At 44.5% G+C, this 27,658-nt stretch overlaps 1 protein-coding gene across 1 annotated transcript; it reads right to left on the reverse strand.

Annotated features, from left to right (window-relative positions):
* Positions 1-192: 192 nt before the first annotated feature.
* Positions 193-27,658, reverse strand: CC2D1A (coiled-coil and C2 domain containing 1A). Its single transcript, XM_063449623.1, has 29 exons — positions 27,484-27,658; positions 15,297-15,423; positions 15,101-15,204; positions 14,941-15,006; positions 14,502-14,654; positions 14,122-14,407; positions 13,903-14,021; positions 13,462-13,534; positions 13,265-13,369; positions 12,482-12,612; positions 12,268-12,340; positions 12,035-12,180; positions 11,306-11,393; positions 10,260-10,432; positions 9,671-9,787; positions 9,304-9,362; positions 8,254-8,370; positions 6,979-7,052; positions 6,835-6,893; positions 6,306-6,357; positions 5,534-5,633; positions 4,747-4,837; positions 4,532-4,663; positions 4,196-4,248; positions 4,044-4,104; positions 2,385-2,508; positions 1,950-2,026; positions 1,811-1,858; positions 193-1,449 (listed from the first exon to the last, which is right to left on the reverse strand). The coding sequence occupies exons 1-29, from the start codon at positions 27,535-27,537 to the stop codon at positions 1,429-1,431; spliced, it is 2,883 nt and encodes a 960-aa protein (XP_063305693.1). The 5' UTR covers positions 27,538-27,658; the 3' UTR covers positions 193-1,428.

Raw genomic sequence — 27,658 nt, forward strand, 5'->3', positions numbered from 1 at the left:
TGCTTCCCTGTCCATCATTGTCATATGTTTTGCCATTTAACATAGTATGTGGAGGTAGAGACAGAAGCACTGTTTATGTTTTTCCTCCATGCAATATATGCCCGGGCCATGCCTGGACTTAACTGGATTGTGATGTCAAACTTAATATGCATTTAAAAGAAAACGCTTAACACAAGTTATGATTTTCAAGGTTTTATTTAATAGTGTGCTTTCCAATAAAGTGACAGATCCCTGGGATGCCTGCTATTCAAGAACATTTACTTTGTGTGTAGTAGTTTGTGCTTACAGGCCCAACATTCCAAATTCTGATTACATTTATATCTGAAATCACCGATACTCTTCTTATATGACCCGTGACAGCCAAAAGCAGAGAAATATCCTAGGCATGACAGATTTAGCCAAGATCAAGAAAATAAAATAATGTGATTCTACTTTGCGGTAGGTTTCTTTTAGCTGCACTAGTTTAGAAAAAATTAACCGAGGCTACGCCATGAGAATTTTTTTTTTTTTTGTTATTCCTTTTTTAAATTTAATTCAAACTAAATGAGTCATACACCTATTTTTAAAAGAATGCCCTGTCTGTCTCTTAATGAATTTATACATAAATATACATGTAAACCACCTTTCTTTAAATTTTAATTAATTTGTATCTGAATTAGAGCTGCTACAGTAACTAGAGTGCATAGTGTTTAATATTTTAAAGTCTCGAATAGTACAATTGTAGATTTCCTTTGTACATATTGAAGATGGGAGCAACATCCAGCTATATGTATGTACAACATGGCACCGCTGAGGTATGTTACATAGCTCGGTGCTGGAGCTGTCATTACAACACACACATGCAGCGAATAAAAAAAAAAGGGAGTATATTAAAGGACGAACGAGTGCACAGAACGAACGTGGACGTGTGTAAACCTGCATTTGTCCGCTTTTACATCATCTTTGTGTACATGCTGGAAATGCAGTCAATTTCTCACAATGCGATTACTTTTATCTCTTCAAAAAAAGCATTCCTCTTCTTTATTTAAATCACAACACGCGCACACATGCACTCAGATGCTCACACTAGCGGACGTGCATGCGCACTTCTATAACCCGTCCATTCTAGAAAACACAGCTTTCAAGAAAAAACGATTTTCAATTTAGTGCAGTATAAGAGAATATGACAAACATCTTGCTGCTCACAAGCTCCCACATTGCCATGCTGCTGGTGCCTTTGGTAGTGTATTTTTCAGAGTGAAAGTTCACAATGACTAAAAAAAGTGCTCAATATGTCAGATTGTCCAAATAAGCCAACTCTCAGAACACACGGATGTGGCTGGGAAGACAGGAGAAGCAGATGGAGACAGGGGTACTGATTGGTGCCAATGTGGGGGCAATAAGGCACTGAAACACCTCCACCTAGGTCTTCCTCATCTGGCAAATTCTTCATTGATTCATTTTCTGCAGCTGGAAAAATTATACATTAAAATATACTTAATCACGCAAGCCAGTCTACCCTGAAATACACACGGAACCCTGCATGCCCCTTAGATTATTATTTTGTATTGCTATTATTGTATCAACAGAATAAATTATATAACAAATGACTACCCAAATTTCAGAAGTCCAGATACTGCAAACATTTTCTTACAAAGACAACAAGTTAGGTTAAACATTCACACACATTCCTCACTCAGAGGAACAGATTAAACAAATTCATTGTGATCTGTTAAAAACTGGACGTCTGCACATTTAGACTAGACTAGACTATTCTCATTGCTTGATGAACATTTTCTCTGGCTTGCCGCATCTCGTACTTTAAACTTACCTCACTATTTACAAGATTCCGTTTATATAACGCTTCCTTGGCTCCTTCCTAGAAAGTGAAAACAAGGAGAAGGGGATTACGGAGAAATAATAATGGAACACTGAAAATCCCTCCTAAATTATTTAAATCAGCCACACACCCTGTTTCCTTCTTGTCCAAGTCGACGTGCAGAGTCCTCATAAAACTGTAGATAGCGATGTAGCTGGCGAACATATTCTGAGAAACAGATAAAGGGAAACACTGGCCAGGTTAGAAAGGCTGGATAGGAAAATGGGAAGGATGGAAGAAGTGGATTCAGAGGTGGGACATAAAGAGGAGATAAGTTGGAGTGGAGGAGAAGACAGGCACAACCTTGCACCAGAATAACAGGTTTATATCTCTGGTGGCGTGAGAAAGGAGGGAAGCTGTAGGGAAATTAGGAAACATGAAAGATCAAGAAAATTTAAAGCAAGGAGGAAGAGAGAAAACAACATATCCCATATCAGATATTACAGAATATGACCCCCAAGATAAATAAGGAAGTGAAGATAGCTTGCTGGTGAGTATGGTAAGTAATGTGGTGTGTGAGACTCACCGGATCGTACAGGTCCTCCCTGCCGCAGCTGCTGCATCTGTCGCTCCCTACGCTTCTTGACATCACTGAGCTGAGCAAAGAGGTCATCAGGAACCGCTCTTTGCTGCTGCCGATATACATGTACCTGGGAAGGGGAGTGAAAAAAACAAGGTAAACAGGAGTGTCTTGGAACGGGGTGAAATTTGGTGGGTGGGACACTATTTACGAGTGGCTCACCAGGTGGTGTGGGAGAGGACACGATTTACAAGTGGCTCACGAGGTGGTGTGGGAGAGGACACGATTTACGAGTGGCTCACCAGGTGGTGTGGGAGAGGACACGATTTACAAGTGGCTCACCAGGTGGTGGGGGAGAGGACACGATTTACGAGTGGCTCACCAGGTGGTGGGGGAGAGGACACGATTTACGAGTGGCTCACCAGGTGGTGGGGGAGAGGACACGATTTACGAGTGGCTCACCAGGTGGTGGGGGAGAGGACACGATTTACGAGTGGCTCACCAGGTGGTGGGGGAGAGGACACGATTTACGAGTGGCTCACCAGGTGGTGGGGGAGAGGACACGATTTACGAGTGGCTCACCAGGTGGTGGGGGAGAGGACACGATTTACGAGTGGCTCACCAGGTGGTGGGGGAGAGGACACGATTTACGAGTGGCTCACCAGGTGGTGGGGGAGAGGACACGATTTACGAGTGGCTCACCAGGTGGTGGGGGAGAGGACACGATTTACGAGTGGCTCACCAGGTGGTGGGGGAGAGGACACGATTTACGAGTGGCTCACCAGGTGGTGGGGGAGAGGACACGATTTACGAGTGGCTCACCAGGTGGTGGGGGAGAGGACACGATTTACGAGTGGCTCACCAGGTGGTGGGGGAGAGGACACGATTTACGAGTGGCTCACCAGGTGGTGGGGGAGAGGACACGATTTACGAGTGGCTCACCAGGTGGTGGGGGAGAGGACACGATTTACGAGTGGCTCACCAGGTGGTGGGGGAGAGGACACGATTTACGAGTGGCTCATCAGGTGGTGGGGGAGAGGACACGATTTACGAGTGGCTCATCAGGTGGTGGGGGAGAGGACACGATTTACGAGTGGCTCATCAGGTGGTGGGGGAGAGGACACGATTTACGAGTGGCTCACCAGGTGGTGGGAGAGAGGACACGATTTACGAGTGGCTCACCAGGTGGTGGGGGAGAGGACACGATTTACGAGTGGCTCACCAGGTGGTGGGGGAGAGGACACGATTTACGAGTGGCTCACCAGGTGGTGGGGGAGAGGACACGATTTACGAGTGGCTCACCAGGTGGTGGGGGAGAGGACACGATTTACGAGTGGCTCACCAGGTGGTGGGGGAGAGGACACGATTTACGAGTGGCTCACCAGGTGGTGGGGGAGAGGACACGATTTACGAGTGGCTCACCAGGTGGTGGGGGAGAGGACACGATTTACGAGTGGCTCACCAGGTGGTGGGGGAGAGGACACGATTTACAAGTGGCTCACCAGGTGGTGGGGGAGAGGACACGATTTACGAGTGGCTCACCAGGTGGTGGGGGAGAGGACACAATTTACGAGTGGCTCACCAGGTGGTGGGGGAGAGGACACATTTTACGAGTGGCTCACCAGGTGGTGGGGAGAGGATACGCTGTACAACAGTTCAACTCACCTTCTTTTCCAGTTTTTCCTCCTCATAAGCCAAAACACTCAAACAATACAAGGTGGGGCCGCTGAGAGGGAAAGAATAAAAGTGTGAGTAAAGAATTAAAGTAACATGAAACAGACACCAAATCAAAGTGATCACCATATGTCGGCACCAACCTGCTGACCGGAGACTTAGCTGGTGTTGGCTGTTTGGGTTTCGGAGCAGACACCTGCAATAAAAACAGACAGACTGACTGCAGAAATGACACAAATAATGCATGAGATTGGTACCAGGTTACACATGGGATGATGGGAGATGTAGTTGCACCACTTGGTATTTGTGAAGGGTTTTAAATTCTGGACAGCTATACTGCTATAGTGTTGGTTTCCAGACCATTAACATCAAGTCTCAGAATAATCTCAACTAATCTGTGCTGCAGCGATAGACAGGAGGTGAGTGTTTGAGTGGCTCAAATGAGAGACAGGAGGAAGTAGATGGAGGAGAGTTCTTACTGGAGGCAATGTAAATGGCTCTATAACCAGCCATTTTTCAGTGGTGGTGCTGAGCTGCTGAGATGTGAGGGGGTCCCGGATTTTGACAGCCACCTCCAGCTTTCCACCTGATGGTTTGCGTCCTTCCATCACCTGGGAAAGGAAGAAACAGGAGTGAGGTCACTGCACGGCAAAACAGGCATAAAATATACTAAAACTGGGTGACAGCACTTTACCTCCAGTATCTCCCGGATCTCACAGTTAGACTCTAGAGCATCCAGCTTGAGATGTGAGGTCCCCAGCAGGCGATCAGACTTAAAGAGACCCCTGGAGAGACGGCACAGTGTCACACATATATCACTATTTCACACAGTGAAATCCCAAACACCAACACCGTCATGGGAAATCACAACTCTGAACAAACACAGCCTACAGAACATAATAGGAAATTATCCACTGAACCAGAAATTGTGGAGATGCGGAAAGAGAACTTTGGACAAAACATTTTCTAAATTGGCTCTTTTTGGACTAAAAATTTTATATCTCTGACAATCCCCAAGCTTAGTGAGTAAACCCAATGAGCAATGTTGCCAAGGTCAATCAGAAAACACCTCACTTACAACACAGGTTTACTGTCTGGCTGTTAGAAACAGGTCAGAGATCTATCACTATCCAACTGAGCCAACTGTGAGAGACTGCAGAGAGTAGAGCTGCCACCTAGTGGGGAAGTTAGTGTGTTACAGATGTACTGTGTACTAAAAGGGTCACTCTAAACTTCATAGCTCTACAGCCAAATGCAGTGATTATTGTGCAAAAATCACACATTCACTTTTTTCAGGGAGCATTTTGACTAAAACAGTTTCTCCTCCTCTTATGGCTGGCATTAATAAAAAATAAACCTGAATAAAAATGCATGAGACGACATAGGTCTTGGCTGAGTAAAGTCTGGAACTGGCCAGTAAATTGCTTGTTTCATGCATACGTAGCCTCTGGAAGAAACCAATACTGGCAGCGTCTGCTCACCCCTTCAGAATAACTTCAAACTTCATGCCTTTCGCCTGGATTGCCCTCTTCAGACCACGGTGATTGCGGTTAATTTGTAGAGTAAATTTCTCTTTGTATACTACAGAAAAATGCATAAAAATGAGTTTATTTGTATAATTAAAGGGGAACAGTTTTTGCACAGTATGACCGGTTGTACGTTTTATTGACACTGTATGTTAGGTTGCCTAGCCCAGCCAGAGCATTTTTTTTTTTTTTTTTTTAAATTCCTATACCAGGCACAGATGACAAAATGATCCGTCATTACGTTGCAGATAAAGTAAGCCAAGATCAATTTTTGTACAATAACAATATTGGCTGAGCATAACCATAAACAAAAATAATTATTTGAACTATAAGGTAAAAGACAGAAGGAAGGAAAAAAAGGGAGGCATAAACGGAAACGGACGTGGCCTGTACGGCGTGGCACATGATCGCATACAGCATTGTCCAAAACAGGACTACATCACTTGCTCAGAAGTACTGCAGGGACAATGGTGTTTTATTAATTATCTCTGCTGCTCAATCCAGTAAGATGATGTACTGGGGTGTCGGAATGTGGAACTGTCACCTTCCAAAGAAATAACAGTTCCTCTTTAAATATTAATTTAAAAAAAAAAAATGAAGACACTCAGGCTCACTAAGTTTCACGTTTTAGCAGATTATATATGAATTGTAAAATTTAGACAGATTTATATAAAATGTTCAGTGACAGAGCTGCCAGACATTGCGCGATGTCCCCCCAATGTCGTACCTGGAGAATTGGTGCCCTTTACAATGTTTGTTTTGTCTTTCTGAGCTTCTTCCTAAAATGTAAAAGTCACAGTTTTGCTACTGTAATTCTTTAAAATTTCAATCACTTTTTTTCTCCAATGATCGAGGCTGAGGCCGTTTAAATCAATCCATGACTTTCAAGGAGTTTTCAAGATAATTATTATGATAACCTTCTTGACCAATTTGATTTTGACCAGACACTGAGACTTTAAGGGTCCTAATGCAATTGATATTCCATGCACTGTGCATTAGGAGTGCAATCTACAAGTACAAATAATTCCCAACAACAGGGAAACAACAGGGAATGATGAGCACAAGTAACTAGCAAGTGACAGAAACTAAAGGATCTATAGTTCTCAGTATGTCACCCACCAACAAAATGTTAAACAGCAACATATCACCCTGGTAGCCTCTTCGTATCAGACTATACACCCTAGTTACAAAGCACACGTGGCTGTTATAAATGTCCTGAACACAGTGACACAAACCCCAAACCATTCCCTTCTTACCAGACTGGGATAGCCAAACTCAAACCGCACAAATGTGTCCATGTCTTGGTGAGATGTTCCTTAAAAACACAAAAAGAAATGTGATAAAAGACGTGAAGACAATCAGACAGGGAAACTGACATTTAGATGGATAGATTGACCAACCTGCAGGAATCGGCAAATTGACGGCTCTGGTAACGTACAGGACAAGATCAGAGTTACTAAGCTCTGGGAAGATCCTGTGGGAACAGAAGCTGTTAGAAGGACTTGTCTTCTTATACCAAGAGTGGGGGGTTAGAATGGTTTGGATCTCGTGATACTAAGACTGGGAGTTAAGCTAGCTTGTGTCTCTTTATACAGAGAGTGAGGGTTACAATGGTTTGAGTCTCCTTATACAGCATGAGGGTTACAATGGTTTGAGTCTCCTTATACAGAGTGAGGGTTAGAATGGTTTGAGACTCATTATACAGATACTGAGGGTTAGAATGGTTTGGGTCTCCTTATACAGAATGAGGGTTAGAATGGTTTGAGTCTCCTTATACAGAATGAGGGTTAGAATGGTTTGAGTCTCATTATACAGATACGGAGGGTTAGAATGGTTTGAGTCTCCTTATACAGAATGAGGGTTAGAATGGTTTGAGTCTCCTTATACAGATACTGAGGGTTAGAATGGTTTGGGTCTCCTTATACAGAATGAGGGTTAGAATGGTTTGAGTCTCCTTATACAGAATGAGGGTTAGAATGGTTTGAGTCTCCTTATACAGATACTGAGGGTTAGAATGGTTTGAGTCTCCTTATACAGATACTGAGGGTTAGAATGGTTTGAGTCTCCTTACACAGAATGAGGGGTAGAATGGTTTGAGTCTCCTTATACAGAATGAGGGTTAGAATGGTTTGGGTCTCCTTATACAGAATGAGGGTTAGAATGGTTTGGGTCTCCTTATACAGAATGAGGGTTAGAATGGTTTGAGTCTCCTTATACAGAATGAGTGTTAGAAATGGTTTGAGTCTCCTTTTACAGAATGAGGGTTAGAATGGTTTGAGTCTCCTTATACAGAATGAGGGTTAGAAATGGTTTGAGTCTCCTTATACAGAATGAGGGTTAGAAATGGTTTGAGTCTCCTTATACAGAATGAGGGTTAGAAATGGTTTGAGTCTCCTTATACAGAATGAGGGTTAGAAATGGTTTGAGTCTCATTATACAGATACTGAGGGTTAGAATGGTTTGGGTCTCCTTATACAGAATGAGGGTTAGAAATGGTTTGAGTCTCATTATACAGAATGAGGGTTAGAATGGTTTGAGTGTCCTTATACAGAACGAGGGTTAGAAATGGTTTGAGTCTCATTATACAGATACTGAGGGTTAGAATGGTTTGGGTATATTCATACTGAGAATGGGTATTAGAATGACTTGGGTCTCGGTAATGAGAGAACACTCACTTGACAACACTGACGGTCCTCTCTTCGTAGTGATAGCGAGGCACAGGGAGACCTCTGGTGTGAGCCTGCTTTATTAGCTCAATATACTTCATGCACTCCTCTGCCAGTTTTTCATACCTAGCAAGAAAGGAGTGAGAACCATTAGTAAATTACAGCGCTCCGAGAGAAAGAATGATGATATAAGACCCCCAGAGGGAGAAAGGAAACATGGGAAACAGAGGGAGCGTAAGGGAAATGGGTTAGAGGAAAAATAAAAAAAGGTAGAGAGTGCATGCAGGAGGAGGTACCAGGATTTAGAGATCAGGAGGACACATGTTCACAGAAAAGCTTTGTAGGTTGTTTATGCAGATATACGAATTCAAAGCTACAACCAAAAACCAGAGTTATGGGCTGTGTGATAGCATTTTCACGATTATGTATATGAATCTCCCTGCTCTATCACTGGCAGGGCAATGAGCTCTGATTTAAAGTCCTATCTTCCCAGTTTGGGAAATAAGTCAGTCAAACATAAGACTGTATAGATGTTACCCTCAAGCCCTATATGATTCCAATTGAAAGGGGGGAGGTGGCATATATATATATATATATATATATATATACACACACACACACATACACACACACACATACATACATATATATATATATATATATATATATTCAAACAATACTGCTATCTCAAAGTACTGATGAAATTTCATTAATTTATATACTCTTTAATTTGTGCATAAGTTGTGTGTATCACAAAAGGCACATTTTAACCTATGTACTTTCCAGAAAACAGTATCAGCAGACAAGCTAAGCAATATGGGACTAATAGTTTGAAAGTGGCTCCAGGCTTGTGGGATTCATTGGATGTGTATTTTCAATAACTGCGAGCATGCTTAATGGTTTCAAGCAATATTTCACTGTAACGGCTTGGGAAGTGGAATCTGGGTAGGATATTTGGGATTGTATTAAACGAGAAGCTGGCTTCCCCAAGCATGAGACTTTAGAGAAGAAGAAGACTTTAGGGGAGAGAGAAGAAAGAAAAGACGAATTAGCACCCACTTTGCCGTCTCCGTGATGTTCCCCAGGTGAGTGAATTGCTGAGAATACGACATGCACATCTGAGAAAGGGAGAGACAGCATTTAAAGATACTCTAAAACCTTTAACCACAGCGTGAAAAACAGTTCTGTTAACATGTGTTTAACCAGGAGACGGGTGGCATTTCACTTCTTCAGGGGGACCTTAGGGAACAATACATATACTACATCAAATAATTAGTGTTGGAAGGGGTAAGGGGGTACTTGGGTTACTTTGCAGCATGCATAGGAGGCGAGGTAGAGAATATTAGAAATACATTTCTACTAAATATTTGTTAACAACCTACCTAGTTCCCTTTATCTCTCCCCAAGCCTTTAAATCCAGCCTCACCTCATGCTGTTGCTTTAACTTTTCCATCATTTTGAGGTACATCTCCGCATTCTGAACGGAACTTCCTCCTTTCCGCTGCAGTGTAAAATCATCTTCATTCACAGGGACAGATGGGACCTGAAGGACATAAACTGATATTTAAAGGACCACTAACGTCACCCAAACCACATCATCTGAATGAAATGGTCTGGGTGCGGTGTCCGGTCATTTTACCGAAAAAACGTAAAACATCGTGTTTTTTATTTTTTATAACAGGCGGCTACAGCAGTCCCGGCACTGGAAACGAGGTGAGCTTTATTAAAAGTTGTTTTCTTTTAATAGCAAAGAAGGGTGGACAGAAGAGAACCCATCGTCCTAAACTAATGATTGGTATTAAATTGAGAATTTAAAGTGAATTCAAAGTCGATTAAATTGAAGGCCAGGGTAGCCAAACTCAAAGCATAGCAGCCTTAGAGAATGTTTCCATTTCAGCTATTTGGACCTTGAATTCTCGCGTCAGTAAATAACCCTGTATAGGTTCCCTTTAATGGAGTAAAGAAATGCAGAATGAAAGTATAAATCAGGCCCAGCTTCCCAGTCTCCCTATTACCTTAGTAATGTCCACTGGAAGTCCATTCTTTGTAGCTTCAATCATGGCATCCAAACCTTTGGCTTGCCGTAGGAACATCTTGGCACCTTCCATATCCCGGTGCTGCTTGGAACGGAGGGCAGCAGACATGAGCTGTTTCCTCCTACCTTCCAGGAACTGGAGCTGCTGTTGGGCTAAAGGGGAACAAGTCAGATTCTAGACAGCTTGAGATACTATAATAAACTGGTTGCTTGAGATACTATTATACACTGTGATACACTGGTTGCTTGAGATACCATTATACACTGTAATACACTGGTTGCTTGAGGTACTATTATACACTGTGATACACTGGTTGCTTGAGATACTATTATACACTGTAATACACTGGTTGCTTGAGATACTATTATACACTGTGATATGGATGACTAGCTTGAGATACTATTATACACTGTAATACAATGGCTAGATTGAGATATTATACACTGTAATAAGGATGGCTTGATTGTGATACTATTATACACTGTAATATGGATGGCTTGATTGTGATACTATTATACACTGTAATTCAATGGTTGCTTGAGATACTATTATACACTGTAATAAGGATGGCTTGATTGTGATACTATTATACACTGTAATAAGGATGGCTTGATTGTGATACTATTATACACTGTAATACAATGGTTGCTTGAGATACTATTATACACTGTAATACAATGGTTGCTTGAGATACTATTATTCACTAATACAATGGCTAGATTGAAATACTATTAAACACTGCAATACGAGTGGCTAACTTGAATTCCCCTATACAATACAATTAGTAGAATCTCCTTTATAATTTAATTGTGTGAGGTTCCCCTATTCAGCATAATAAATGTGGACAACTGTGCTGGGTTCATAAATGGAAGGGCCACAATACAATAAAAAAAAAAACCCCAAAAAACCGCGCCTTGCACTTTGCAAAAGCAATTCTTCACAAATGCTTCAAAAATATCTGGATAATGAAGAAATTGAATATTTGATATTGTTCTAACCCCACAAATAAAAAAGAGCACACACACCTTTTCCAGACTGCTTGGGACTTTTTGATGGGGAGACCTTTGGAGCAGCCACCTGAGGCTGTAATGCATGTCCTGACTGAGGAGCGAGCTGTAATAAGATACAAGGAAGAGAAAACACAATTCAAATCTTTGGGTCCCACCAGATGAAGTTATACCAGAAGCAGTGACCTTAAAAATTCTAAGGGTCACTAGCTTGATATCAGAATAGCACCCATAACCAATGGTACATAGTGCTTCACATCAGGGTAGGCTGTGCGTCAGGCAAGCAGAACGATTAGTGCCCAGACAAGGTTTAACAGTCTGTTTCGGCCAAAACGTTGTCAACCTTTGTGCTCATGGTCCCTAATAAAGTCTTAAGGAGCTATGAGTTCCTAGAACTTCCATTTGCGATTATAAGAAGGACTAATAGTCCGGCATTGCCAATTGTATACAATGGAGAGACTAAAATGAAGAACCCCCCCCCCCCCAAAAAAAAACCAAACCAACCAATTCATTTACCTATCCCTTTAAGACCATTAATAAAAGCAAATTGCATGTGAAATGTAAAAAAACCTGGGGTTGTTAAAGGGCGCATGGTTACTGATAGCCCATGAATTTCATATTGTGCTATCTGGCTGCATTGCATTCCAAGATTAAGCTAAAACTATTTAGTCATGGCTACAGGTAGCCATGTGGCACGACGAGGTTCAGTAATGGCTGTTTACAATACAATCTGTTTGGGATTTTGACCTTTCTTGTGTCTGTCTCGCCTTCTTCATCTTCACTGTCGCTTCCCTCTCCGTCTGGCTGATTGGCCAGCTTCATTGCGTTCTCCAGAACTCCCACAATGCTTTGTTCCTGGGGAGAGGCTTCTAATCCATGCAAGGGAGGAAACCCTATAAAACAGACAAGTGAGACATTTTTGTTAAGTACAGTATTTAAAAGGAATAACGAACGGTCAGTCATGGATTCACCATACTCACCAGGAGGGACAGGAAGCTCTGCCAAATTGACCGGTTTACCCGCTTTGTGGCTTCGGATGGCATCCTGATATTGCTGTGAGAAAGAAGTCAGAAAACATGAAAACAATTTTAAATGTAAGGAGAGAACACACGAAATGTAAAGGAAACACTCTTTAAACAATATAAAAGTACTATACATACTCCCCCTATGTAACCATTCTCTGACTATTCTCACCTTCACAATGCGCTCGTGCATGCGCGCCTTGCGATCATCACCTCGCCCTTTGGCTTGCTCTGCCGCGCTGCGGTAACGCTCCATCCTTTGTTGCAAAGCTTCCTGTGTATTACGAGGTGGTGGTGGAGGATCTGCGCAGACAGACACAACGTTAATACAGGTAAGCACGTACACATATAGAGCGGATCACCAACGAGATAATTCTTAGGAATTCAAAGTGAATTTCCACTTTGAAGCCAAAATAGCCATATTGACATAATACTTCCCGTCAGCTATTGCTAGTTTAGCAATTTTTTTTTGTAGGAGTTTATTTAAATCTTTATTTTTCCAATGGCAGCTCTTGTGGTAAAGTAACATTTTTAGGCTTATGCAAAAGCCATATGATAGTACATAGGAGTTTGGCTATTTTTAAATAAAAAAAATGATAAACTCCCTTTGAATGCCTCTACAATTCACACTTTTACCCAATGCCTAATAAAAGTGCAAAAATCTGTAAAATAAAAATGATAGGATCCGGCAAATATTGGAGTATCTTCCTTGTTGTTGCTTGCTCAGTGTCCACTGTATGGAAGTAGGATTAAACATGCATATCAGAATGGGCATTCGTATGACTTGGTATACGCTAGTGCTTTTTAAGGTACCTCACTACCATAAATAAAATAATTCTTCAGTTACCGCTTCTATAAAGTTTTATCACATTAGACGACATGCCTCACAGCTTAACAAATAAAAGGCCAGCCATTCTTGGAGTTAGTGTATGTAAGTGAAATGGGAAGTGATTACCTGCGGTTGGGGTTGGGGCTGGTGCGGTTGGGGCTGGTGCAGCCGGCGGCGGTGCTGTGCTCACCGGAGATTGGGGGGGCCCAGGTTTGTTCACTGGCAGCTGATCTACAAGAAAGAAAAAAAAAAAAAGAAAACATGAATAAAAGGAAGAATGGTGATACACAGAGAGACAGAGAGAAAGCTCATTTTGCTTTCACCTGCAGGAGGCGGCAGGCTTCGCGGATCCAATTTCTGTCCAGAGTCCAAAGCAGTCAGTACTGCATCCAGAGACTGAATGAGGGGAATAGGAATAAAATAAATAAAAACCACAATGGCTGACAGTCTAGAAACTACACTGAGCGATCAACAAAATAAACAAAATGTAAAAGGGCCAGGTCCTGTACTAGTTGCCGTGGTGATTTGGCATTGTAAAATCCTCGTTTAGTATGTATGATGAAAATGATTTTACTGTATAAATATCTTACACGTTTTATTTCTGTAGATATCAACACAGAATAGGATTCATAACGCTTTCCAGATGATCCTCAGATCAGCGTAAAACTACTTTGCTAAAGATGGGGTTTTCACATTAGTTGTTGGCCAATGGTTGCCCATCTTTAGTAGAAAAGTTGTCCAGGATGTCAAAGAGAATCGGTTACCTTGGCAACGCGATAATACTTGCTGGCCATCTCTGTGTCTCCTTGCTGTTTGCTATGTAAAGCTGCCAGTTTGTACTCTCTCTGCCTCTCCAGAACACGAGCCTTGTCTCCATCTGTTTCTATGGTTACCAGAACACCACAATCATCAATCTGGCACAATCAATCTAAGGTCTTTATACGTTACTTCCTTCATGGCAAACACTTTATGGCTATACTCACCTGGGTTTGGGGTGGCAGGTGAACTTGATGCCACAGGTGTCACAAGTTGGGGGAGGCTCTGGGGTTTGACAGGTACAGGGGGAGGTACCCTTATTGTAGTAGGAGCTGGAGAGGGTGGTTTGTTCACAGAGGTTGAGAGTGGCTGATTTGGGGGTTCAGTAAACACGGGGGCCGGTGGAGAAGTTACAGGAGAATTCTGGCTCTTTCCGACTGCCACCGGAGGAGGAATGTCATCCGGAGACACTGACCTGCCTTTTTTGACAGAACGGAGCAAGTCTTCCAAAGTCTAGTAGAAAAATGTGTTTGCAGGAAACATAAAACGTTAGAGTAGAAAACATTACCCAATTAAATATAGAACCATTAATAATGGTAAATATTACCTTCACACCTCTCTCCAGTCTCCTAGCTTTGCTTCCATCTCCAGCTTGTTTGGCATTAGACAGAGCGTCCTTATACATGGCCAAACGATCTGTGAGCGTACTCTCCATGCTCCCTTCAGAAGAAGGGGCTGATTGAGAAGAGTGTGAAATAGCCTATAGGAAATAAACATAAAGAAGTGGACAACTGAGGTTGGATGTGGAGGTATTGGTGGGGAGTCTGAGAAAATGATTAACTGCAGGGAAAAATCGGAAGAGGAATGAGAAGGCTACAACAGCAAACAAAGGTTAGGAAACAGCAAAACATATTCATGCCAATTTCTCTAGTACAAAAATTGTATGGATAATATAGCTTATATAATGGGGACAGGAACAGAAGCAGAAAAATCTCAAGACCAAGTGTCTGTGGTCAAGGTTATGAAAACGCAGAGGTCACACTTACTTGTGAAGGAGAGGCTACAACGGTGAGCTTCTCATCATCATCCCCGAGGACCTCATCCAACTCTGCCTGTCATGGTGCAATATCACAGTTTGAAAGTTAGGTTCTACTTTATCAAAAATCTACATACCTCCCGCCCTCCAACCATAAACTTGTCTCTCACCAACAGATCCTCGTCATCGTCTAAATCTTCTCCATCGTCTTCATCATCAAGGTCCTGCATACACAAAGCAGCCATCTTCTCAATATGTTCCATAGGAAGCGGAGCTTTGGGGGATGAAAGGTAAACAGTCAGCTTCAAATGTGAGCGGCCTTACAGTATCCGAAACGTATACAGGTGGTTCTGAGAAGGTACTTACTTTTTCCTTTGGGTTTTTCTTTGTTCCCAGCTGGGCGCCCCCCAGTCAGAGCGAGAAGTTCAGCCTCTAAGCTTCCATCATCCTCTGAATCACCATCTGCAGCTAACCCATCCAGGAGGAAAGGGGCCTAGTGAAGACCGTATGAACGTGTTAGCCAAATAGAGATTGATGGAGTAGAGAAAACAGTTGGCTCAGAGAATCTGCAGTATTTCCCTGCTCACACCAGAAGTACCATTGTACACAATATCATAGTTTGACTTCTTACTTTGCAATACTTTGGGATCAGCAGTCAATGAAGACACTTCAAATGGGAGTGTTTATTTATTTATTATTTTTAAATTACAAACAGAGTACATTGAAAATAGGGGTCAATTCCTTTAAATGAATATTAAGCACAATAACCAATAGAAGATACTGTGGTAGTTATGGTACCAGGATTCCACCGACGCTGTCCAACAGTAAATTGTCAAACCGTTTGCAAACTGACACTCACCTGGCACTGTTGGGCGCCCATGCATATTCCAATTTGAGCATGCGTTCATACCACCACTACAACTCATATCAAGTTTAAACATTTTCTCATTGGCTGAGAGTTTCATGTCACGGGTCTCAAGCAATCAGTGAGTTTGTATGATAATTCAAGGATTTTACTATTACCATGACGTAAAGTCATGATTTTATTAATGACACGGAGGCTCCTATTATGCTGCACTCTTTCTTTATTTCCCTCAGCAGCAAAGAAAAAACTTTATATAAACATAACCAATAATAACATTAATAGTCTCAGGTGTATTCTTCCCAGCAACAGGAAACAGCCAGTCAGGTTCCACTCCTCCAGCATAATAGGCTCTGGCAACCAATCCTCTTCCTCTTTATTTGCGGTCCCGAAGAAGTAAAATTATCCAACCAAACATTGAACCGGTTACAAAGGGAATGTCCCACTCGATGTGAGGTAGATTAGACTGTAAGAGAGGGAAAATATAGTAATACCTTAGCAGAATACTGGGTGTACGCATAAATCATAGGTATTCGAGATAGGGTTTGGTCAGTGTTCTTGCCAAAGGGAATATTGTTGTTTAACCTATAAATTGGGTGACCGTATAGGCATGAGATTATCATAACTAGGGGCTTACCTGGTTCCAATCACAAAGGTAACTTAACATTTTAGCGAGTATAACAGTAGCAGATACATGTTTAAAATGACTTACCGTGGGTCAGCTTACCCAACTTCTGTCAACCTTTCCACCGTCGTCGGGTGGGAGGGAGGGATAATACTCGCCTCCGTGTCATTAATAAAATCATGACTTTACGTCATGGTAATAGTAAAATCCTTGAATTTTATTAAGACACAGAGGCTCCTATTATGCTGGTTTAAAGCTGAGAGACTACCGTTCCTGCGGAATGGTGTATTGGCTTGAAGTAAAAATCGCGGAAGGTAGATTCCGAGGACCAGTCGGCTGCTTTCAAAATGTCTTCCAGACGACAACCCATCAAAGAGGCTTTGGAAGCCATCGCTCCTCGTATGGAGTGGGGTGAAAATATGGAGGTGTCGATTCCTGCTGTAGCCATAATCCATTTGACCCAGCGAGCTAGGGTCGGGGTAGACACCGGTAGGTGTGGTTTTTGGAAAGATATGAAGAGTTCATGTTTAGTTGGGTCCCGGAATGCAGTGGTGCGAAGTTTGTAAGATTGAAGGCATTTAACCGGGCATAAGAGAGGTTTGTCAGGAAAAGATGGGAATGTCACTCTCTTTGTTGAAGTTTTCATTCTCCGGGATACATCGAAAGTGACCCCTTCTGGAATATAGGAACGTGCGGTGACGTCTAAGGCCCTGACGTCAGAGACCCTTTTGCAGGATACGAGACAGAGGAGCATAACCAGTTTTGCCGACAATTGTTTCAGAGATAATGTTGCGTTATCTGGCCAAGATTCGAGGAAGTTGAGGATAATGGAGACGTCCCATAGCACTGAATAGCGTGGCAGCGGGGTTCGTGCAAATCTGATGCCGCGTAGGAGTCGGCATACCAGCGGGTGGCGTCCTATCGGTTTTCCATTGATGCCTTGGTGTGCGGCAGAAATGGCCGATCTGTAGAGGTTCACCGTGCGGTATGCTTTGCCGCTTTCAAATAATGAGGTTAAGAATTGAAGGATCGAAGTCAGAGGAGCCGATATGGGATCCAAGTCCCGTTCCATGCCCCAATCGTGCCATTTGCTCCAAGCAGACTTATAAGCTTGTCTCGTGCCGGGTGCCCATGCGCTCTCGAGAAGTTGGAGAGTTGATTCCAAAATTCCCTCGATTGAGTAGGGCTCCCTGAAACCAGCCACGCTGTGAGGTGTAGTAAACCTTGTTGAATCAGGGAATGGGGGGACCCAAAGCAGATAGTCGAAGTGTGGCAGGGTATGTCTACCGCCATCTCCAAGAGGGAAAGAAACCATGGTGCCACGATCACTACAGTTCCCGTCTGTTGCCATAGTTGCAGTAGGCAGCGGGGAATCAATGCAAAGGGAAGAAACGCGTAGTTCTTTGTGGAGGACCATTCTTGGGTAAAGGCATCTGTTGCCAGTGCTGCTGGGTCCAGTTTCCAACTGAAAAATCTGGGAAGTTGTGTGTTCAAACGGGAAGCGAACAATTCCTTGTCCAGAGGGCCCCACAGGGACTGGATGTCTTGGAAGACTCTGGGTTCCAGGTGCCAATCGCTGGAATCCATGAGGTGTCTTGAGCACCAGTCCGCCGTTGTGTTGCAAAGGCCTGGGATGTACTCCGCTGTGACCGAGATGCCTTGTGCCAGGCAAAACTGCCCAAAGTCCCATGCCAAATTAGCCAGGACCTTCGATTTCGTGCCTCCCAAGTGATTTATATAACGGACTGCCGATATATTGTCCATTTTCAAAAGGATGGCACATCGGGCTTGAGTCGGAGAAAAACTGCGGATTGCAAAGGAACCGGCCAGGAGCTCCAGGCAATTGATGTGAAGTGATGATTCCACTTCGGACCATCTGCCACCTGTAGACACATTGCCACAGCGTGCACCCCAACCGTGCAAGCTCGCATCGGATTCTATTATTATGTCTGGTGCGGTGCCGAAAATGGCTCGGCGATTCCAGGCTTCCATATGGGAGAGCCACCATTTGAGTTCTGTTTTCGCCTCTGTGTTCAGAGCGATCATGTCTGTGTATGAGGTCCCGTCTCTCAAATGGGAGGCTTGTAGGCGCTGTAGCGCTCGATAATGTAGAGGGCCCGGGAAGATGGCCTGTATGGAGGCCGCCAAGAGGCCAATTACTCTCGCCAATTGTTTTAGGGAGATCAGGGAGGTCGTCAGAGTCCATCTGATCTCCTTTATGTTGGTTAATTTTGTCGCCGGTAAGTGTAGGGTCCACTAAGAGACCCAAAAACTCTATGTGCTGTGTGGGAGTTAGGATGGATTGTTTCCAATTGATGAGGAAACCTAAATTCTGTAAAAGAGTCTAAGTCCATGTCAGATGGGTCTCGGTAATTTGGGTGGACTGAACCATGATGAGGATGTCGTCTAATTAGATTATGAGACGAACCCCTCGACTTCGTAGTAGAGCCATCACGGGCTTCATGAGTTTGGTGAAGCACCATGGGGCTGAGGATAGTCCAAATGGGAGACAGGTGAATCTCCATTTCCTTCCTTGCCATATGAATGGTAGGAAGTCTTGGTGGTGTCGTGCGATTGGAATTGTGAGATAGGCGTCCTGTAGGTCCAACTTGACCATCCAGTCCGACGGTTGGAGGAGATCTCTGAGGCAGTGTATGCCTTCCATTTTGAAATGGTTGTAGGCAACATAAGTGTTGAGTTGTTTCAAGTTGATCACTGGGCGGACGCCGCCGCCTTTCTTGGCAACTAAGAATAGGTTGCTCACATAGCCTGGGGTAGTCATAGGGATCTCTAAGATGGCTAGTTTGTGTGCCAATTCCAAGACCTCCTCGGACACAAGGGAGGCGTCTTGTTGGGAAAACAGCATTTCCCGTGGTGGGGAGAGTTGTACTGGAAGGGACAGGAACTCTAAGGTATACCCTCTTACCGTGTTCAATACCCAGGCATCTGATGAGATGTGTGACCATGCATGGAAAAAATGTCGGAGTCTGCCCCCCACTGCCCATAGGGAAGAAGGAAATATGAGAGGACTTACCATAAGGTCGTCTTCCAGGGCGGGTGCGTAGTGATCCACGAGCAACCCATGGCCGCCCACGTTGTGGGAAGAAGGCCGGGGTGTTGCGGTGCTCCGTGAAGGAGCATTGTCCAGTGTAGGAGCCTCGGTTCTGTCGGAATGAACCCCTGTTAACACGGCCGGACAGACGGCTCCTGGCTCTTCCGGCCCAACCAAAAACCTTAGGGTGGAAAACTCTGCGCATATTCGATTGCGCCTTGTCTAGTGGCAGTAAAAGTATGTACAAAAGAGCCAAGCTCTTTGACAAAATTGTCTCCGAACAGGAGACCATGGGCCTGGGTGCCCGGCTTGGTTATAGCCATGTTCACCAATTTGGGTTCTATTTTCAATAAAATCGCTTTGCGACGTTCTGTGGCCATCGCACAGTTGGCATTGCCAATCAGACAAATCACCCTTTGTATCCAACCACTTATGGCGGTACGATCCAACTCTTGGTCGTTTTCGACCATATCAAATAGTTTGGTTGCTGGGCCCAATATATCTAATATCTTATCCTGGCAGTTGCGCAGGGAGGAATCTAGGCCCTTATTAGGCTTCCAACCTGTCTTGCCCAGGAATTGAATGATTTTTGGGTCCACTGCAGGTGTTCTGCAGGCCTCATCAGGGATAGTGGGACGTGGGCATTCTGCCCGCAGCTTTTTATGCGTTGCCTTATTTAAAGGCTTGCGAATTCTTGATGCAATGTATTTGGCCACATGGGCCGAAGGGGACCATTCCGCCGACCTTGGATGACGCAGGTCATCGGGGTCAAACAGAGGTTCCCCATAGGGGTCTAAAAGTTTGTTTGCATCGTCTGGGGCCTTAAGCTCCATGTCATACGAATCAGATTGAGGCGTATTGTGCACTCTGGGATCATGGTCTTCGGCCATGTCATCTGACTCAGGATCTGATGGATCCTCTGTTTCCATGTAGGTCTCTTCTTCAATCTCGCTGAGATCCGACTCAGAGTCTAGTTGGGCTTTTGCCCTTTTCCATAATCTAGCCGATTTTGCCTGGCTAGTGGCTCTTTTGCGCGGTGGTACCTTAGGCGCGCCATCTGTGACAGGTGTGTAGCTGTCCATCTGTGAGATTGAAGCATGTTTAGTTTTTGCCATGGCCTTGCGGCCAGTGTGAGGCTGTGTTGGGGTTATTACAGGCAAAGCCTGGGTAACGGTCGGCTGAGCCAATTTGTGTGCTTCAAGCAGAGCATGTGTAAGAGTCTGTGAAATTGACTCAGACATCAGTCCCATGGCTGACGTGATGGCCTTAGTCATGACATTAGACATAGTGCTGTCAATCAGTAACTGCATATCAGTAGCAGGATCAAATTCAGTGGGGATAGCCGCTGCAATATCAGATACTCCTGTAGGTGTTTTTGCACTCCCTAGATTGGTGCCATGAGACCCAGAAGGAGTGGGCATATCTTTGACACCAGGCATTTTGTATATAAAAAATGCCAATATCCCAATTTGTTATAGCAATTGCAACCTAATTGGTAAAACAATTGAACCTAAAGTGGAGGGTTGAGTAACCCAGAGGAAAAACAAGGGGTAGGACTTTAAGGGTATTACTCACAGAAAACAGCAATATATATAACAGGTATAATCATACACACTAGAGGGGGCAAGGAACCGTCCGAAACGCCACTGCAGCTGAATCCCAACTCCGAGGTCCGGTCGTTGGGGGTGGAGCTGCTTGCCGAGCGCGGTAAACCAATAAAATGGCCGCCGTGAGCGGCGGTGAGGAGAGCCCGGGAGGTACGCCGGGTTAAGCAGAGCTCGCGGCAAATGTGTAATCAGTTTAAATGTTTACACATTTGCGAGCCGCGAGCAGGGAGCCGACGTGGGTGGCGGCCGTTCCGGTAATGTAAAAAAGGGCGCGAAGCGCCGTGACAGGGCGGGTGCGGCTCCAGCCGACGTCCCCGAGCCCGGCAGAATTAGGCTCTGGGAGTCAGGCTGGGCTGGGGAGACCCAAAGTGGGGGAAGTGAAAATAGGAAAATACACATAGGGAATATGAAGCTACACAGGAGTCATCAATAGCAATGGCAATAATGCTGATATGAACTAACAATAGCAATAATGATAGTAATAATAACACAGTGATGTTATAAATAACAGTATTAATATAATGGCAATAAAAGAATAAAATTATAAGTAATAAAATTACAAGAAAAACAGTAAACCCACAGATAAGGAGCCTGAGGGATCAGATATACTTAACTGAGGGAGCAGCAAAGAAAGAGGAAGAGGATTGGTTGCCAGAGCCTATTATGCTGGAGGAGTGGAACCTGATCGGCTGTTTCCTGTTGCTGGGAAGAATACACCTGAGACTATTAATGTTATTATTGGTTATGTTTATATAAAGTTTTTTCTTTGCTGCTGAGGGAAATAAAGAAAGAGTGCAGCATTATAGGAGCCTCCGTGTCTTAATAAAATTTGGAAGCATGAACTTCAGCTGTAGCATACCAGCTCAGAACAGAAGCATCATGAGTACCCAATAGTGATTGGTAAATGATCTGACAGTTAACGTTGTGTTGTGCCAGGGGACTCCCAGAATTATAGCCATCACAGCATGATTTCAATGGCGACTGCACCATTTTCAGAATGTCCTCCAAAGACAAGAGTCTTTATAGCTACAACTTGCACTAGTGACGGCTGGGGGCTCGACAAGGCTTGGCTCCACCTTTTTTGACAGCCAGAGGAAAAATGCTAAGCAAAATAGTCCCTAGTTTGTCATAGTATATCTTTTTTTTTTTTACAATTTTTATATTTAATTTGTGTTTATTTGACAACATTGCGAAAAGTTACATGACATTTGAGATTTGAACAAGGATATTGTAGTAAGTCTGTATCACATGGATAAACAAGTTCAATTTAAACTTCACTTCTATTGTACTATATCAACCTATACATCAAAGTGGCCAGACATGGTGTCCTCGGCCGATAGCTAAGTTTTGGCCCATGTTACCAGTAAGAAACCGCTGTATTGGCCGTAATGCAGATTAGGGGGAGTAAACAGGTCTACGTCGGTCTTACTGAACTCAGTCTGCTATGAAAGATTGTAGATCTTGCTAGCTCGAGTGTGGCGGCTACCAGTTGAAGTCTGGTCCATTGGTAGGGTATGGGGCCAGGACGTGCGTGGGTGTATGGGGGGGGGGGGTATGTCAGTGGTCTAGTGCGTTAACTAGATTTCTCTTGTCTGGGGACTGTTTGGGGTATCCGTCATCCGTTCCCCCTATCTGCTTCTCCCTCAGAGCGTTCTTTGGAAGTCCACTGTCTTTGAAGCGTACAATGGGCTCGCTGTGGGACCCTCTGTGCCTCCTATATCCCTCCTCAAAATCTGAGTGTGTGCTGTCTGTGGTCCCCCTATGTGGCTGATGGGTTCCCGATTGCGGATTGGCCTCTAAATCGGATCTCCCAAGGGTCTTGTGGTTCCCGCCTCCGCGCAGGTGCAGATGCTAGGGTCGTGTGTCGTTCTGGTTTATGTAAGGATCATGTCCGAGCCGTATATGTACTAAGTGTGAGTTGGTGCTAGGACCAATGTGGCGGTCCGCCTAACGTGTTGGGGTAGGACGGGGAGGGGAGGGCTAGGCGTGTGGAGGACAAGGAAAGACTACCCCCCCGGGCGTCCGCCCATGCCACAAGGCCCGTCGCCGTGCGCCTCCCGCCGCCGGCCCCAACGACCTTAGTCCAGTGTTTCCCCATTTCCACCTGGGACTAGACGAAGCTGTTCAACAATGTTCCCTCCTTCCGGGGAGCGGGGCTGGGGTTCTAGGTCTCTCTCCGGGAGATGAAGTCTGTCCACGGCATCCACGTCTGTAGGCATCTCTCCGTGGTTCCCCGTAGGGAAGCTGTGAGTGTTTCCATCCCGTGGATCTCTTCTACTTTGTCCATCCACTGTTGTAGGTTAGGAACCTGTGCGGTACGCCATCTGGCCGGGATGAGCAGCTTGGCTGCATTCAGCAGGTGTTTCGTGAGCGATTTCTTGTATTTCGATACTGGCATCTCCGTGTGATGGAGGAGCATTTGGAGAGGTTGTAGTTGGAGGTCGGTGTCCAGAATTATCTTGATCTGTGCGTGGACTTGTGTCCAGTATTGGGTTATTTTTCTACAGGACCACCAAATGTGTAGGTCTGTCCCAACAGCCTCCTCGCATCTCCAGCATAAGTCGGTAGCGTCTGGGTTCATCCGGTGTAGCCGCTCCGGGGTTCTGTACCAGCCCGTCAGCAATTTGTAATTAAGCTCCTGGTGTTTTGAGCTCATCGAGCTTTGATGGGTGAATATGTGGATTTTCGTCCACTGTTGTTCGTTGAGCGTGACTCCCGTGGCTTCCTCCCATCGCGCCATGTACCTAGCCGGTTCCGGACAGGCCGCCTTTTGAAGCATCGTGTATAATGTGGATATCCCCCTGCTCAGGCGTGAGCGGGCCCTGCAGAGGTCTTCGAACTCCGTCATGCTCCTGTGGAATAGGCATCGTCCGCCGTGTGAGGTGTAGTACGCCTTGATTTGAAAATAGCGGAATCTCTCTAGACTTGTCGGGGTCCTGTCTGGGATAAGGTCTGGGAGTTGTTTAAGGGAGTCCGCTGCACACCATTGCTGCATGTACGTGAATTCCGTTGCACCAAGCGTCCTGAGATCTTGTGGGTTAAGACCCCCCGCTACGGCGGGGTTGTGGGTGATTGGGGTCATCCGACCCGGTGTCGTGGTCAACGAGAGTTTGGTCCGTATGGAGTACCAGACCTGCAGTGTCGCCCCAATCAGGGGGTGGGTCCGCGTCGGCTTGCTCCTCATCTGCTCGTCCAACCAGACAGCGGCCAGCAGCGTCCCTGCGGCCTGCTCCCGCTCCATGTGTATCCATATTTTGTCCGTCTTCTGTGTGTGCCAGTCCACTAATCGGTGTAAGTGTGTTGCCCTGTAGTAGGTTAGGATCGATGGGAGTCCCACTCCACCTTGTGTTTTTGCTTGTTGCAGTTGCATTCTCTTTACTCTGGGTGGCTTGGATTGCCATACGAATCCGGAGAGAGCGGTGTCCAGGGTACTGAAGAACGTCGTCGGGATTCGTATCGGGATCGTCTGGAAGAGGTAAAGCAGACGCGGGAGGAGGTTCATTTTAATGGCATTCATTCTGCCGAACCATGACACACAAAGGCCGGCCCAACGAGTGAGGTCCTGCTTCAGCGTGAGTAGTATTGGGGTGAAATTTTGCGAGTAAAGCTGCGTGGGGTCTGAGGTGAGCCAAATCCCCAAGTATTTAAGCTTCGTCGCGCACCAGGTGAATCTGAATTGGGCTTGTAGATGGGCGACTTCCGATTCCTTCAGTGAGATGGGCATTGCTTCCGACTTATCCGCGTTCAATTTCATGTTAGAAATGAGATAGTATATCTTTTGACTGCATAGAAATTTCATTGAAATTCTAACACAGACAATGTGAGCAATTCATAAATATTTTATCTTTATGAAATATTCATTTTGGAAAGGAGAGGGCACAGAGCTGTTTTAAGTTACTGCACTTTTAAGAACTGCCTAAAACGATTGCACAGTACTGTTTGTATAATTACCAATGTCCTATTTATATATAGACTAAAGTGCTCTGGATAAAAGTGCTATAAAAGAACTGTCACATAAACCTCTCAATACTGTGACATCCTTGGTTTCGAAACCCTACAGTAACACTCCGGCAATCAGAATCTGTCAGCCAGGAAGGTGTGTCCTGCAATTTAGTAGATTGAAATACAGCATTTTCTGTTCATAAATCTAAGACTAAACTAAGCACTGAAACACAGACAGTAGCATTAATGTTACATTACATTTAAAACAGTCCCTTTGCTCCCGCACGCTACAGCAACCTATATAGATCAGACTTCATCAGCACAGCTCTTATATCCAATAATCCCCCACTCCCAGTAAAGATTTTGCAATTTAGCAGCAAGGTGAATTGTTAGTGTAGGACTCACCTAAGAGGTTTTTCCTTGAAGTGACAGATGAGCTTACACTTTAATGGTCATTGGAGTGATATTAATAGGGATTTGTAAATGATTTTTTTGTGTGTTCTATGTATTGGGGCTGATGTGTACTATAGTCATTGCTGCCACCCAGGAGCAGTGGCGGTTTGAGCACAAGGCTTTATTTTGTAAATCAATATAGCAGTTTGACTGTTCAAATTACCCCCACAAAGTCCTACCTTTTGTGAAAGTGGACACCCTGGGGTATCTCACCTTTTTTTTTGCATTTTTAAATCCCATTGTAATACAATTATATTAACTAAACTCAGCAGCATCTCCTGTATACGACAATACCCCATACCTTGGCAAAGTAACAATCTTAATCCCAGTTTTAAAGGGATACTATGGTTCTAGGAATACAAAGCTGTATTCCTAGCCCTATACCTCGCTCTGCACCCCCCTGCCCTTACCCGATTCCAGCACCAATCTCCCTCTGCATTGGTTCATTGCTCAGCCTCCTCCAGCGATGAGGCGAGCCCATTAGCCTCTCTCCATAAGAAAGCATTGTTTCAATGCAGTCCTATGGGGAAATAGCCAACATTGGATATACTCATGCAGAGTGTGAGGACGTCCAGCATCGTTTAAGGAACAGAGATTTCCTTAGAATCCAGGAAGTGCCTCTACTGGCTGTTTGATAGACAACCACTAAAGGCTGTCTTTCTCAAAAACTGCAATGATTTACATTGCAGGATTATGGGGGACTGGGACACTGCACCCAGATCATTTCAATGAGCTGGAGTGGTCTGTGTGCACATAATGTGTCTTTAATCCTTAACTAAACCTTAACCGAAATCCGATAATAAACCCCACCTTAACCAATACCCTTATCCTACGTCTAACCCAAATTATAACCTTAATCCTAACCTTATAAATAGTCTTAGAAGGATTAACTCTGATGATGTCAGCATAGGAATTATGTTACTGATTTCAGCAGATAGATTCCCTTGCAGGTCTTAATCCTAATCTGAAACCTAATCCCTATTCTAAAATTACCTCTAAAACCATTTTAAATCTGAACTTAATAATAAACCTACCGTAATACTAATTCTACACCTAATCTTAATCCTAATCCCAAAAGGTTTCCTCCGCTAATATCAGCACTGATATTAGCAAAGAGAATTTTAAACAGAGTGGTATGCTGCTGCACTAAAAATGCCTCCAGCTGACAGAGGAGAGTCCCAGGTATCTAATGTGAATTGAAATCCCTAATTGAAAGTACTGGATGCTGATCTCAACTGTCAGTGTGGGGCCACTACAAATTTGACAGCTTACTTGGGATTCAAGGGGAACCAACCAGTCACTGCCTCCCCTCGATCCGTAAGCTACAGCAAAGCGCTTTTATTGGCTTCCCTGAGGTATTCCCTACTATGCCGGGCAAACTCATCGGCTAGCTTCCAAGGGCAACGGTGTTCGACTGGCAGGACCTAGGTAAGTAGTGGTTATGGTGCTTGGAGTGTTCCTTTAAACCGGGCATAGGCAACCTTCGGCACTCCAGATGTTTTGGACTACACCTCGCTTAGACAGCATTATGGGGGATATAGTCCACAACATCTGGAGTGCCAAAGGTTGCCTATCCCTGCTTTAAACCATTACCTAACCGATAAGGAATTTACCTCTTTTTGTTTTTCCATGCTCTCTGTTAGTGGAACTGCAGGTCCCATGACACTGGGCCAACACAATAAAAAGAGAAGGAATGTACCTGTGCCTGGCTGGGCATCATTGGAGTTGCAGTTCCACATCATGTGGAGGGCTACACACTGGTTATCACTGATCCCTAGGATATCTTGTTAGCCCAAGGTGTGCAGTGTCCCCACAATACATAGTCTCCCCACAATACATAGTGTCCCCACAATACACAGTGTCCCCACAATACACAGGGTCCCCACAATACACAGGGTCCCCACAATACACAGGGTCCCCACAATACACAGGGTCCCCATACAGCCTGCAGTGATGTATGACAGCCCTCCCAGTAGCTGCAGGTATATAAATATTAATAGAAATAGTCTCACCCCCCTGGGTGCCGGTCCTTTTCCTCCCCCTCGAGCCACTCTCCGGCCGTTCATCCTCTGTGGCTGTTAACAGATACCGGGGGAAATAAAAATAAATACAAATAAAACTAAATAATAATATTTTGGCTGACACTTTGTCAACCAGAACAGCTACTTCCGCGTCTGAAGGCGGCCA

This window comes from Pelobates fuscus, chromosome 3 (genome assembly GCF_036172605.1).
Source record: "Pelobates fuscus isolate aPelFus1 chromosome 3, aPelFus1.pri, whole genome shotgun sequence".
Lineage (NCBI taxonomy): Eukaryota > Metazoa > Chordata > Amphibia > Anura > Pelobatidae > Pelobates > Pelobates fuscus.